This window comes from Acipenser ruthenus, chromosome 4, assembly GCF_902713425.1.
Source record: "Acipenser ruthenus chromosome 4, fAciRut3.2 maternal haplotype, whole genome shotgun sequence".
NCBI lineage: Eukaryota > Metazoa > Chordata > Actinopteri > Acipenseriformes > Acipenseridae > Acipenser > Acipenser ruthenus.
Genome location: NC_081192.1, coordinates 4,655,818 through 4,671,628, shown reverse-complemented (window position 1 = coordinate 4,671,628; position 15,811 = coordinate 4,655,818). Strand labels below are relative to the sequence as shown.

The 15,811-nt window shown below is 39.8% G+C and overlaps 1 protein-coding gene across 2 annotated transcripts in view; it reads left to right on the top strand.

The window, feature by feature from the left end:
- The window catches only part of LOC117399920 (gamma-aminobutyric acid type B receptor subunit 2-like), a 311,468-nt gene that overhangs the window by 284,298 nt on the left and 11,359 nt on the right, over positions 1–15,811 (top strand). For both annotated transcript variants that reach the window (XM_059021519.1, XM_033999374.3), the window contains exon 18: positions 15,276–15,393. In XM_059021519.1, coding sequence (XP_058877502.1) covers positions 15,276–15,393 — 118 coding nt within the window. The remainder of the gene's footprint in view (positions 1–15,275; positions 15,394–15,811) is intronic.

Below are 15,811 nucleotides of genomic sequence, written 5' to 3'. Positions count from 1 at the left end.
GGATTGTGCATTTGCCCATTTTTTTCTCCAAATTACATCAATAGTATTGGTAAACATATTAGTGTGTGATGTAACTGGAAGCATGCCATCAATAAACTTTGGGATTGATATGTTTACTCTTGAAGTTACCGCTCAATATCTGTTAAAAAAAAAAAAAAACAGATTAATTTCCAAATGGTAGTTGGTTAAATGGTATGCAGCATTTCTTTCTACCACTTAACAGAAATGCTTTCTTTCTTTCTTTCTTTCTTTCTTTCTTTCTTTCTTTCTTTCTGCATTTGCTTGGTGGTGTCTAAATGTCAGGAAAATCATGGATGTCTTAATGGCTTCTGTCAACATGTCATTTAAATTGAAAAACAGTTTTCAACCAGTTGTCAACAAGATATGCAGTACTGTAACTGCTGATGAAAAGTTGACTATATTAGACATTGATATTACTACTAGTTGGACTGTACAGCACTGCACCCTTCACAATTACATAACTGAGAACAGTCAAACAACTGAGTGAAATTTAAGATTTTATGATTGAGAATTTGAAGTTATACAGTAGATGAAGTAAAACAAAGGAACCACTGTACTTCTTCTGGAAACCAAACATTTACAGGTGAAACAAGGAAATAAAACCTGCTTTATTTTTCAAAGGTAAAGAATCCTTCGTTCCAAGGAAAGCAGATACTGTTAAGATGGAAGGCTCAGATGCAACTGTGTATTGGCATTTAGTACAAGGACCGTCATCCCGTGAAGCCTCTTCTTTTCTTTAATCAAACATTCATTATTTATCAGTATTTTAATATGCCTCTTCCATTCTTGGACACAAATAGAGAGCCTAGTACACTGAAGGCAATTTGAAATAATTAGCGAGCCGGAACGCTGCTGGGGAGCAAAACCCCTCTGGTGCTGCCTGGTGCTTTCCTGTCCAGCGCATCTCCTCTGAACAAAGTGGCACTTAAATAATTGAATACACGTGCACACACATACACATGCGCACGCACACACACACACACACGCAAATGATCGATTCTGGGACACCACGATATTTCATGACCAGGAAAAACTGGATGATAAAATCACCATCCCTAGTCTTTTCACATGCCTATAAATACATTACACGTTGGGATACAGAAATCTGCATTTCTGAGAGGGTTTATTTTAAAAGAGGAGAAAAGTAGCTATTCAGACATACCAAGATATTTAGAAAGTAAGGGGTCTGAGTGGGTGTCACAGGCTGGCTTCGTGGTGATGTCAGGCCAGGAAGAGAATAGCACACCCAGAGACAATACTGCAGGGTATGAAAATGCTACTGCACATTTTAATTATAAAGAAAAAGATTTAACACAACAGAAACACTTTACAAACCAGCAAGAGTAGCAATTGTTTACTTTCAGTATCTGTTCTTACTTGTCTTTCCTCCTCTGGACAACCCAACCCGTTCAGCCAAAGCTGCAGGTCTTTTATATTGTGGCCAAGGGGTCAACTGGCTATCAATTACCTAATTTACCCCTCAACCACATTCGGCATGGGTTTTATCATATATATGGTCAACAGCCAGTTTATCAATAACACTCGCTGTTGACCAGGCATTCTCACGATTTTATCTGGATTGGGCATTTTAACACCATCCAGGCTGTAAACAATAATAACAAAACATTGTGTTTTTATACACAAAACATACATTTTAAATAATTCAGCAAATAATATAACACACACAGGGGCGGGGTGTATGCCGTCACAGTGGGATAAAAAGAGGCCATAAATGCCCCACCCCTAGTCCTTTTATTTCAAGGCTGGTGACACCAGTTCACAATTTGAATTGTAGGCAGTTTCATTGAAGGTTTCATATTTACGGTTTAATTATTGAACTGTGTCAATTTTACATATATTAATTCAATTCGAGTGCTGAGCTATGTCAATTTGACATTTGTTGTTTCAATGAGCTTTGCCGGTAATGTTTAATGCACTGACATTCACAATGACATTTTTGTTACTCCCTTCCCTCATATTGTATTTGTCGTGTGTGGGCGTGTGTGTATGTGTGGGTGGAAAAGATAAAGTGAGAGAAAGAGAAGCCATGAGGACCTAGACTTGACAGCATAACTGTCTAGTGCCATGCTGAAGAACCGATTACATGAAATTATCACAAAATGTGATGTGTGTGTGTGTGTGTGTTTGTGTGTATCCATGTTTTTCCACTTGGACTTGTAAAATCTATAGTAATGTTCCATGGTATAGCGATACCTATGGTATATCATGATACCAAAATCCTACGATACCTTATATCGGGGTAAAATAAAAATATCCAAGTATCACAGTTTTCCGATATGGTGTTTTTTTTGTTTGTTTGTTTTTTGAGCTTTTAAAACAAAACAAATTGTGTGCTTTAAAAACAGTATGAACTAAGCTTTTAGCAGAAGTGACCTACTTCCCTGCGCGCTCTGGGAAACTTAAACTATTGCAGCAGTCATGGCGAATGCTGGACAGAAGCTTGATGTGGAACTATTTTGGATTTCAGCCAGACGACAACAGCAATCTGGTTGAAAGCAGACAGTCAAAATGTCAAAAGTGTTCTAAAGAAGTGAAAAACAAATGGAGGAAATGCCACCAATTTATTGAAACATCTTTCAGGTCACCACCCCGATCTCTTTGCCGAAGTTTACTTTGAATGTAGTTTCTTCCGTTCTTTTAGTTGAATTCCAGTGCATATTACTTATAAAAAAGTCACAAAAGGGTCAAAAGGGAGTTCATTGATGCTTGTTTACTTTGTCGTTACAGTGCATGTGCTAGAAAGTGCAAAAATAAAATGTGCCGACATGTGTCATTAAAACTCTACCGCATGTCAAATGATAGTTGTGAAAGTCCTGTGTTTTGAATTGCATGCATGAGCAGTAAAAAGACCAGAATGAATAGACTTCACTGCCAGCATATCAGTTTCCCTAACAGGATCAATGTGATGCCTCACCTGCAGAGGTTCCGAGTCACACAACACAAGTCCGCCCATGCAGACGGCTACAGGGTCAGCATGAAAGCAATGAAAAGTACTTGAGGTTTATTATAGTAAGTATAGTGGTAGTCTTTTGTCTAATTTACTTTCTTTGCAAGATTTTTAACAACCAAACGAGCATGATGGGCCGAATGGCCTCCGCTCGCTAGTAAGATTTCTTATGTTCTCATTTGGCTTGAAACAGAATTATGTTCTAATAGCATGTAAGAGGAAGGCATCTACATTAGCGGCACATTTGTTTTGTTTTGTTTTGTAAATTTGTATTTATTATTTCTTAGCAGATGCCCTTATCCACGGTGACTTACAATTGTTACAAGATATCACATTATACATTATTTCACATTATACAGATATCACATTATTTATTTATTTTTACATACAATTACCCATTTATACAGGGGTTTTTACTGGAGCAATCTAGGTAAAGTACCTTACTCAAGGGTACAGCAGCAGTGTCCACCACCTGGGATTGAACCCATGACCCTCCGGTCAAGAGTCCAGAGCCCTAACCACTACTCCACGTTTTTAGTAATGCAGTTCAACAGAAATATATATATATATATATATTTTATCCTGCTGAACTAATTTTATTAAATTATTTGTAAGTGTTTAAAAATAAATGTTTTACAGTGTACATGAGTCAATCAGGATAGTCTAGTTTAGCACTATACTCAGTTTACCTGTTTAACTTTTTAAAAGATTTGAACAGTATAGATTCATGGAGGTGTTATGTTGTATGTGACTTTTTAAGAACATAAGAAATGTTACAAACAAGAGGAGGTCCATTTGGCCCATCTTGCTCATTTGGTTGTTGTCACAAGGCTGGCTGGTAGTGTCACGTCAGACCCGGAAGAAACAGACAGACAGACGGTGGTGATGAGTGAAACTGAGACGCAATGGTAGCGTTCAGAAGGTTCATTGCAAAATAAAAAGGTTTAAACAGGACACGGCACTGGAGCCAAAATAAACAGACAAACAAAAACGTACTAACACACAAAACAAGTGGACGAACGTTTAAACAAGTACCGTGCTGGCACTTCCAGCATGCTGTAGCAATTGTTATTCTTTAGCTTTTAATTCTTTCTCCTTTCTCTCTCCCGTTCTCCACTTACGAACACCCAACCCGAGTGAGTGAAAACATGCTGCTTTTATGCAGTTGTACCAAGAGTCGATTGCTAGTCAATCATTCAATTGGAATCTCGGTACAACTGCACGTGAATTAATTAAGTGTACTCCCGTGACGACACATTACATTTTAACCAGCACGTGAAGTGATCTGTGCCATCCTCGTGTCTAAATACAAATCTACATTCTTAAATACATGTGAAACACAGACCCGTTTATATCCCGTGTACCATCTCTATACACCAACATTTACACGCAACACGTAACATACAACATATAACACAAACTATGCACAAGGGTGTGGCCACATTGCCACAGTTGTTTATTGATCCAAGCAAGAACCTCATCAAACCATTTCTTGAAGTAACCATGTAAATCAGCTTCCACAAGTGTTTCATTTTTTCATTCCTTGCTCACATTTTAGGACACTTCTAAGATACCCCTGTATGTAACACATCTGACCTAGTTATAAAAATTCTGCTTCCAGGAAAGTATTTCTGTGTAATTTTGGTATCTATAAGAATTAAGAGATTCCTTATAATTGAAGTATTTGAAGCTTGTGTTGCTTACACTAAGTGTTGCTCTTTCGTAGCAGTTTTATTTGACTTGTATAGTCAATGACAATTACCTTTGAATACACTGGAACTTGTTTTCAGCAGCAGTTCTTACACTTTTCTCTATTAAATGTCATTTGCCATGTGTCTGCCCAGTTCTGCATGCTGTCTAGATCATTTTGAATGACAGCGTTTGCCGCTCCTCTCATTTTTGGGTCGTATTCAAATTTAACAAGTTTGCTTACTATACCAGAATCTAATTCATTAATGTAGATTAGAAATAGCAGAGGACCCAATACTGATCCCTGTGGTACACCACTGGTGACCTCGCTCCATTTTGAGGTTTCTCCGCTACTCAGTACTTTCTGTTTTCTACATGTTAACCACTCCCTAATCCACGTGCATTAATTTCCTTGAATCCCTACTGTGTTCAGTTTGCAAATTAATCTTTTATGCTGGCCTTTCAAAATCTTTCTGGAAATCTAAATAAGCCATGTCATATGCTTTGCAGTTATCCATTGTCAATGTTGCAACCTCAAAAAAATCAAGCAAGTTAGTTAGACACGATCTCCCACCATGCTGACTGTCTCCCAGGATACTGTTACCATATAGGTAATTTTCATTTTTGATCTTATTATAGTTTCCATAAGTTTACATATAATAGAAGTCAGGCTTATTGGATCATTATTACGTTTGCAATTCTCCAGTCTATAGGTACAACCTGTGTCAAGAGACTGTTGCATGATCTTGGTTAGTGGTTTGTAAATAACTTCTTTCATTTCTTTGAGTACTATTGGGAGGATCTCATCCAGCCCAGGGGATTTGTTTATTTTAAGAGCTCCTAGTCCCTTTAACACTTCTGCCACTGTTATGCTACAGTTATTTAAAACTGGATAGAAACAGGTCGACATGTGGGGCATGTTGTCCATATCCTCCTTTGTAAAAACTTGTGAAAAGTAATCATTTAATATATTTGCTATTTTTTTCTCATCATCTATGATGTTGCCATTTGTATCTCTTATCTCACTTTACTTCCTCCTTGCATGTTCTTTTGTTGTTATAATATTGGAAAAACTTTTTGGAATTGGTTTTAGCCCCCTTTGTATTGTTCATTTCTATCTCTCTCTTGGCCTTTCTAACTTCCTTTTTGATTTGTGCTTGCAGTTTCAAGTACTCTTTCTGTGTACTTTGTTCTTGGTCCCTTTTAAACGCTCTGTAAAGTGCCTTTTTTGTCTGAATATTTTTTTTAATTGATCTGTTAAACCATTTTGTTTTAGATTTAGTTTTGTCTACTTTGGGGATGTATTTATTTTGCACCTCTAGTACTACATTTTTGAAAAACAGCCATCCTTTCTCTGTGGATGCTTTCTCTATTTTACTCAAATCTACTTCAGTTAGCCTCTGTTTCATTCCTTCATAGTTTGCCTTTTTAAAATTGTAAACCTTCGCTTTAGTCTAACCTTTTTAGGTTTTGAAAAGCACATCAAATGAGACCATGTTGTGATCTCAGTTTGCCAATGGTTCTCTGACCTCTGTTTTAGTTAACATATCTGTGACCTCCTTAAATGTCTTCCCTGAGTTTAAGAGTGTATATATATAGTGTGCTACAACAATACAAACTTCTACTGTCATCATTATAAATGAATTATTGTTTTGGATAAAGAGTCATGTTCATTCCTGCAGGCAAAATGTTATCCGAATGCTCAGGGTTTCTCTGGGGTTGTGACTCCTTGTCGAATTGACTGATAAGACTCTCAGTGCTCTTCTGAATTATCGCCTCTGGCTGTGCCGAGCTGTCTTTTCACAGGCTTGCGAAGGAAGTGATTTCAGATGATCAGATCTTGTTGATCCTCTAGAACGATGAAGAGACTTACTGTGTGCCTGTGACAGAGACAGAATGATTCTTGGTGATAAATCTCCCTCCCGCCCTGTGAGGGCGCTGTGTAAAGGGAATAGAGTGCCCTGGACTGGATGGCCAGACGGCCATAGGCGGAAGTTGGCCATCTAGAAAGGGGGCGGGGCTACGGTACACAAAATCATCGACCCGGAAGGGAAATGACGTGGCAGCCGCGGATTGGAGGAGCGGCGGCACAAGTTAATCAAGAGGTACATGATTGACAGTACAAAAGGGGGCGTAGCGAAGTGATCTGTTCCTTTGTATGGTTAAAGCTGAACTGGAAGGAGAACCTGTTTTGGAATCGTGAGTGTTTTGTTTGTTTGTTTTGTCGTGTCTAAGGAACCACTTTGTTTGTTGTGATTAGACGGCTGAACATGATCCGGAGCTGTCGCCAATAGTCAGCACTTACCCAGACATCACTGCACCAATTGTTCACGAATAAACTGTATTTGCACCACGAGTACTATATCAATCACTGTGGACTTGTGTTTGTGTTTTGTGTTACGTGTGGGTGTTAAAGATCGGGACAATTATTATTTTGGGACTAACCCGTGGATTAAAACACAGCAATACACACTGCTGTATTGCCTGTTCTCACTGTTATTATTTACTGTCTTTGTGTCATCAGACAAATTGGAATACAAATAAAATATCATTGCATCTGGATTATCGTTGTCTGCCTGTTTATTGATCACTGCTGCATTCCTGCACCTGCACACTGTTAACCACTTTGCCACAGTGCCTTACAGAATAATGTTTTTCTCTGAGGCGCAATGTAAGGCTTCTCAATGTAGAAAAACACTGTTACGTTAGTAATTCAACACTGCCTGTCCACCATCAACCATTCAGCTCAGAGGTGTACTCCTTCACTTCAACAGTGCAATTACCTCAAAGGTGTACTCCTTCACTTTCAACGGTACATTCAGTTCAGAGGTGTACTCCTTCACTTCAATGGTACATTCAGTTCAGAGGTGTACTTCTTCACCTTCAACAGTGTATTCAGCTCAGAGGTGTACTTCTTCACCTTCAACAGTGACCAAATCAGCTCTTTGAGGCCTTAAACCCTTTGTAGTGGACCCTTCAGGTTCTTACTTGACAGTCGCTGTAGATTCTGTTTTACTGTCTTGCTATGGTGAGTCAATAAAGCCTGTCAAGATTAAAGGATCTCATGTAGGTTGCCTTCAGTTCCAGGGCTAAGTCTGACATTAACACCTGCCACGCTGAAAATCATTAAAAGCAGCCAAGACAGGCCTCTCTACCTTTTAGCAGCAAATGATTAGCAGCTTCATCAGCATGTGTCCCATTGTTCATTTCATTTGCTGCCAGGGTACATCAACCAAGCGTTTCATTCCCTGGCAAGATGAGAACAAACTTGTCTTTGAAGAACCTTTTTTTTTGGGGGGGGGGGGCTGCAGTGACAAGCCAGTATTAAATGCCTGCTACATGTATTTGCACTCCACTGTCTAGTCAGAGAATTGCTACGACTGCATTTTACAGGAACACCTGACATGTCTGTCTGGCTCATCATTATCATTCCAGGTCTGAACATCTATAATAGATGCCAAATGTAAGTAGCACTTAGTTGGCTTATGATTTTGAAGCAATTACCAGCTACAAGAAAGAAAAATAACATTGACTATTTTCCATTAACACAAAATAATTTTATGAAGTTCATCTCCTGTCAGTCCATTAATTCTCTTGCTTCTTTGTAGGGCAGGCTTTCATATGTAAACAAAGTGAGGCCGGCCAGCAAATAAACATGTAGGAATAAAAATCCTTTTTGAATGCCACCACCATGCATACTAAATAGAAACACATGTACTTTATCTGTGCTGGTTTTTACTTTGGAAGTGATTAGGTACAGTAAGCTCCCGATTATTCATGCTTTGACAGAAAGCGCACTGCGAATCAGCAGCTAGTTTAACAAAAGCTTTAATAAAAGCTTTAACCAGTGAAAGCTTCTGTCCTGAACTACTTACAGTTGATCAACTAATGTGAAGGCTTTAAGCTGTGCTAATGGCTGCACCAAATGCTGTAATAATAGTGTGTGTAGACATTTATATCTACATAATGTGTCTGTGACAGCTTAAAATCAGCTCTACTGCAGCCCTTTGCCTAATCAGTGCACAAACACACATCAGTTATACAGCACCTTCAAACAAATACAGCTTAACCACCATGTAAAAATGAAACCCCTTCCCAGGTACCAGATTTTGAAAATAATAATAAGAATGTTTTCAAACCTGTAATGGATATGCTCCTGTGTACTACATACCCATGTTCAATATAGAGATAAAAACAAGTTTTTATTTTTATTTTTTATTTTTTGTTTGAACAATGAAAGCAAGAATGCTGCTAATAACAATAATAATCAGTAAACAGTAATTATCAAATAAAAATCAAACAACATCAAAACGTGTGCCATTATCGACTCCTCTGTGCCATTTATTGAAATGTTCAATATAACAGAACCCAGGATTGCCTTCGCAACCACTGCACATTTTTCTTGTGTCCTTTCTTTTGTTTTCATAGCAGACCCTGCAACTTTTTTGCGATCTCTGCTTCCCTTGTGTTGGAGGGATAGTCACAAATGTGTGTACAGGGCTACTTTGCGCAGGCATTGTGATTATTATTATTATTATTATTATTATTTGTTTATTTAGCAGACGCCTTTATCCAAGGCGACGTACAGAGACTAGGGTGTGTGAACTATGCATCAGCTGCAGAGACACTTACAATTACATCTTACCCGAAAGACGGAGCACAAGGAGGTTAAGTGACTTGCTCAGGGTCACACAATGAGTCAGTGGCTGAGGTGGGAACCGGGGACCTCCTGGTTACAAGCCCTTTTCTTTAACCACTGGACCACACAGCCTCCCCATTGTGATGGATCTGGCTGCCACAGATGCCTGCTTCATTGCCTTGTACCCAGTACTGTGTTCTGATAGTATTTCGACACAGCACTGTAAAAGGTAATCCAGGAACGGAATCTTACCCTCCCTCGCTGAAAGCCGATACAGGACTTTTGATTTACGCAACATACTTAACACTTTGAAGGTGCAAAATATTTTTTATTGTGACACAAAAGTTAATTAAACAAAAAAAAAGACATTTGTTGGTTGCATAAGTATTCACCCCCCTGAGTCAATACTTGGTAGAAGCACCTTTGGCAGCCATTACAGCTGTGAGTCTTTTTGGGTAAGTCGCTACCTGCTTTGCACATCTGGATCCTGCAATTTTTGCCCATTCTTCTTGGCAAATTTGCTCAAGCTCTGTCAAGTTGGATGGGGACCGTTGGTGAACAGCAATTTTCAAGTCTTGCCACAGATTCTCAATCGTATTGAGGTCTGGGCTTTGACTGGGCCATTCTAAAACATTCAGGTTCTTGTTTTTAAACCACTCCAGTGTAGATTTGGCTGTGTGTTTAGGGTCATTGTCCTGCTGGAAGGTGAACCTCCGCCCCAGTCCCAGGTCTCTTGCAGACTGAAACAGGTTTATCTCTAGAATTTCCCTGCATTTGGCTCCATCCATCTTGCCCTCAATCCTGACCAGTTTCCCAGTCCCTGCCGATGAAAAGCATCCCCATAACATGATGCTGCCACCACCATGCTTCACCGTGGGGATGGTGTTCTCAGGGTGATGAGCAGTGTTGGCTTTGCGCCACACATAGCGTTTGGCGCTAAGGCCAAAAAGTTCAATTTTGGTCTCATCAGACCAGAGAACCTTTTTCCACATGTTTGCTGTGTCTCCCACATGCCTTTTGGCAAAATCCAAATGGGATTTGATATGGGTTTTTTTTCAGCAATGGCTTTCTTCTCGCCACTCTTCCATAAAGCCCAGCTTTGTGGAGCGTCCGGGTTATAGTTGTCCCATGGACAATTTCTCCTATCTCAGCTGTGGATCTCTCCAGCTCCTTCAGAGTTACCATTGGCCTCTTGGTTGCTTCTCTGACTAATGCCCTCCTTACCTGGTCACAGAGTTTTGGTGGACGGCCTTCTCTAGGCAGAGTCGCGGTTGTGCCATATTCTTACCATTTTTTAATAATGGATTTAACGGTGCTCCAGGGGATGTTCAAAGTTTGGGATATTTTTTTATAACCCAACCCTGATTGGTGCTTCTCCAGAACTTTATCCCGGACTTGTTTTGATAGCTCCTTGGTCTTCATGATGCTGTTTGTTTAGATATGCTCTCTAACAAACTCTGGGCTTTCCAGAAACAAGTGTATTTAATCTGAGATCATGTGACACTTTAATTGCACACAGGTGGACTCCATTCAACTAATTATGTGACTTCTGAAGGCAATTGGTTGCACCAGGGCTTATTTAGGGGTGTCACAGCAAAGGGGGTGAATACTTATGCAATCAAGACTTTTCAGTTTTTTATTTGTAAATAATTTTGAAAAATATGTAGATTTTTTTCCCCACTTCGACATTATGGACTATTTTGTGTAGATCAGTGACAAAAAATCCTAATGAAATCCATTTTAATTCCAGGTTGTAACTCTACAAATGTAGAAAAGTCCAAGGGGGGTGAATACTTATGCAAGGCACTGTATATATATTGTAAGACAGCAGGGAGGGGGTTAAATCCTCCCTGCAGAAAAACATGTGCGTAGACACATTTTGTTGGCCTAATTGTATTGGTTTGCTTTATTGTTTACTTAATTGTTTTATTATTAATTATCCCCTGCACCTGGTAGTTATTGTTAAATTAGAACCAGGTGCAGGGTATTTAAGGAGTGCAGTCAGTTAGCTCAGGGCTACTGAGTAGAAGGAGGCAGACGAGGTGCTCTGTTTCCGAGCAGTCGAGAGGAAAGTGTGTGAAGTGTAAACCTGTGTGGTTGTGTTGAAGCTTTTTGTTTGCTGCAGGTAAACGGCTTGGCCGTCCTGTTATAAGTTAGGTTTCTGTGTGTCTAGTTAGTGCTCGTATAGAGCTAGGTGTTTATTTTGTTTTTGTTTATTTTGTTTATTAAAAAAATTGCGCGTCAGCGCGTGAAAAATCCATTTCCTGTGTCTGGGTCTATTTTTAAAGGGGCAAAGAACCGTGAGTGGTGCGAGTTCTTTCACAATATCTATATATATATATATATATATATATATATACTTGTAAAAGTTGAATGGCTTCCCGCAATATATATATCTCGGTCTTCTAAACGCCCACAAGTAGATTGGAATCTCTACCCGACACGCAATTGGATACAAATATCACCTGACCCTCCCCCAACTTTCATTGCACATTCCACAGTACGAGCACTGCCTTAGGGAATGAAACCTGAAATGCTAGACTGAGAAACCGATCATAGAATAGAATGGGAAACTTGACGTACGCATGGACGGCATGGTACTGTAAGTGGGTTTTCATTTGGCATATGTCATGGTGTTGAAGTGGTTAAAGTAAGCCATCAGAGCTGTAGCAAATATATGTTACCTCATTTTCCAGCAAAAATCTATATTATTTTCCTTAATAAATTTGCAGCTAAATCACAGCCATTGCTGTTTATGAACAAACGTACAGTGATGCCTCCATGTATTAAGAAATTAAGCAAAGCGATGGTTCTGGCAGGGAACTCCCTTTAACCCTAGATCAAATTACGTAAACATCAAGCATATTTAGGCACATCCAATACCAGATTAAATCATCAATCGAATAGCTAGTTTCTTATTTATCGTCCAATGATCGTCAAGGAAAGGATTTATATTTTACCTCAATCCTCTACATCCCCGCTGTGCTTTCATTAGCTAGAACCACTTTAATGTTACAAAACTAGTTACAGATTGTTTTGAGACATTAAATACTGAAGTGTGTGTGTGTTGCTATTAGTTTTGTAACTAACAATTTTATTGTATTTTATTGTACAGACTGCATATTATTGATAAATCTGGTCATTTGTTTTTCTCCATTTCTCTATTTGCGAGTTTGGAAAGTCTATCTCAGCATGGCCAGTTTTAGCAGCAAATGGCTTCATATCAACACCCTTTTATGCATTCCAAAGGGATATATCGTAGGTTTGGATCTGACCTATATGCAGCCTTTTGGGGATGTATTTTGCTGTTTGTTTTCACCTGCATAGAGACAGTATGCAACTGTATTATTTTATTTTTTTAATATAAATTCCCCTAACCAAGCCCCAGGCAGTTTATGTACTGCTGTCTGCATTATTGGATGTTTAGTAACGTCCTTCAGTTCAATTTTGGACAGACAGAAGCTTTTCTAATTGGGTCTCCGCGGCATCCAGAACAAGGTTTTCCTCCTGTCTTGCTGGAGGAGTGCCGTCTCAGACTCAGCAGCGCTGTGTCCTTTTAACCCTGAAACTCAGTTTTGACTCTAATAAGAGCACAGTTCTGAAGACAGACTATTTCCATTTCGGAAATATTGCCTGGTTACGTCCCTGTTTAACTGCAGAGACCCATGTGCATGGCTTTATTATTTCAAGGCTTGTCTACTGCAATTCTTTATAGACTTGACTTCGATGAAATAAATAAATAAATAAATAAATAAATCACTGTCAAAACTACAGTTCATCCAAAGTGCTGCACCCTGTGTGCTGACAAAATACAAAACAAATGCTGCAACACATTTATCATAGTTTTCTACGAACTGCTCTGGTTTCAGAGAACTTGAACATGGTATCTTAATTGAAAGGTTTCACATGATCAGCACAGACTTCTGAACACTGTTCAAGCAGTCATTTACCTGCTAAACGTAGAGCAATGTTGGTGTGTATGGATCAGTTACTTTAATCATTGTATTGTACTTCTTATTTAGATTCAGTTTGCATATCTTTTCTATTGTTTGTTTTAGTCATCACTCCTGGTTACTTTTTAGAACTCAGAAGTTAAAAGCACCCATGTCACTTTGTCCATGAACTACAGTAGAACTGAAGTTGCAGCAATTCGTATTTCTTAACAGTTTTAGGCCTTTTGAAACCACCTGATTCCCTTTCAAGTATGAAATGTAACCGTTACCGAACGGGTGTTTACCTCCTAAAGGCCTGAATCCTGAAGGTTGTATACCAAAGCTGCTCCTTTGAGCCTGTGACACAGTCGTGACCCCGCCCCCCAAGGGATCAAAAGGACTGACCTGACGGACAGCCTTGTTCAGATCGCTACAATTATTGCTTATATCTCTATATATTCGCATTTTATGTGTTTCTACAATTTTTTATGTGATATTAAGTGAATCGCTAGAATAGTTTTTCTATTTTGTGGACTGTGTGCACTACAGCCTGTTGCGGCATTGTGTCCCGTGTGAAGTCAGTAGCTCGAGTCGCTCCTTCCCAAGGACCCAGCAACATAAGTGGGCTGACTTTGTGCTCTACCCCCAGTTTTTCTTGTTTTGCCAATACGAGGTGGTTATATATATATTTATTTATTTTTTTTAATGTATTTGTCATTGTTAAATTACTGTTTTTTGAAACAGAGAAAGATTTTTTCCCCATTGTTTTATTTCTGTTTTACAGATATTGAGCACAGGCCTGTCTGTAACGTGGTGCTTGACATGCGTACAGTAAGAGCAGCGCTGCGTAGGACCGAGATACTCGCTTCGGCTTTTTGTTGGTTGTATTACAACCACAGTGTCTCGATGCCACTTTGGTGAACAGCTATTAGCATCACCATTGTGAAGGCTGTTAGTTTATTCTGACAAGCAGACTTCCCTCAGTCTCGTGTTGGTACTGACTGAGTGGTTTTGCCAGTGGCTTTTACTGTACATTTCCTGTGCATTGGCACCCGCGGTAACTGCGACCAGGTGGACCCATACCAAAGTCACCAACCTGCTTCCGCTCCTGGTACAGTACCGCACCATTACTAAACCAGGACCAAGGTTACCGCACCAGTAACAGTACCGTCCCGGTACCGACCCGGTGCTAAAGCCACCAAACTGGTACTAAACCGACCCGGTTGTATGTCACTGAACTGACCCAGTACCGTCGTGGTACCGGCCTGGTTCCTACCCAGTACCGTCCGTTAAAGTCACCAAACCGACACGGTACCGTTCCTGTACCGACCCAGTGCTAAAATCACCTAACTGGTGCCGACCCAGTTCCGACTCCATGCTAAAGCCACCAAACCAGTACCGAACCGGTACCGAACTGACCCGGTGCTGTCCCAGTACCAACCCGCTGCTAAAGTCACCGAACCAGTACTGAACCGTCCCATTTCTGACCCGATACTGTCCCGGTACAGTCCCAGTACCAAAGTCACTTGTTACTGGGGTTCTAATTGGTAACGCACAGGGCAGCCTTCGGCTTAGCCTTGTAGCAGTCCGGTTGTTCTGCAATCTTGAAATAGAACTGTAACCATAAATCTTCAAGGTCCTGCGTCCAGCAGGCTTGAAGGAAAAATTCCGCTGAGATCTGTGAGCGCAGTCCTTTTATCCCTCGGGGACGGGGTCACGACTGCGTCACAGGCTCTAGGAGTAGCTTTGGTATGCAATTTTCAGGATTCCGGTCTTTAGGAGGTAAATACACATTTGGTAATGGTTACATTTCTATTTCAGGGAACCAGAGTTACGATACTAAACTAAACTACTAAACATTTTGGGCAGGCTTAATAAAAACACAAAAAACATTAGTATTTCTAAGCATGTCATTGTATGTTTGTCATAGCTTTGCCAATTCCTTCTTACAGTGACTACAGTACTCATATATGAGAGAATATGCAGGACAGTGTCTGAGCCTAAAAATGATCCTGTGTCATTGCAGATGGAGACAAATCTATCTTGAAAAACAATCACGAGCAGAAACCTCCAGCACAGTGGGGCTCTGTGGACCCTTCCAGAACGAGTACAGAACCTATCGAAGACATCAACTCACCAGAACAGTAAGTGCTTCACTCTTTTTGTTGATCTCTAATAAACAGTTAGCAATATCCCTTAAATGAAAACTCAGGAGGCTAAAATATAATACTAGTAAAAAAAGATATGACCATAAAAATGTTTTATCACACAATACTGCACATCTTAAAACGTGCATTCTTATCTGTGTTTTCTTAACAACAAAAAAGACTTCAAACTGTTTCTATAACTGTAATCCCAAATTCTACAATATTGTACAGAACAAGAGTGCACCAGTGTAACAGCAGCCTTAAAATAGCCCCAAAGCAATTCCCAGCACATTCATGTTTGATCATATGAAGCAGTGCTGTTCAGGGCCCATGTAAGAGCCCACAATGGCCCATGATGCAGGAAACACTGCATTGTTTGTAATCAAACAGTGACTGTGCCACTGCTTTGTGCAGG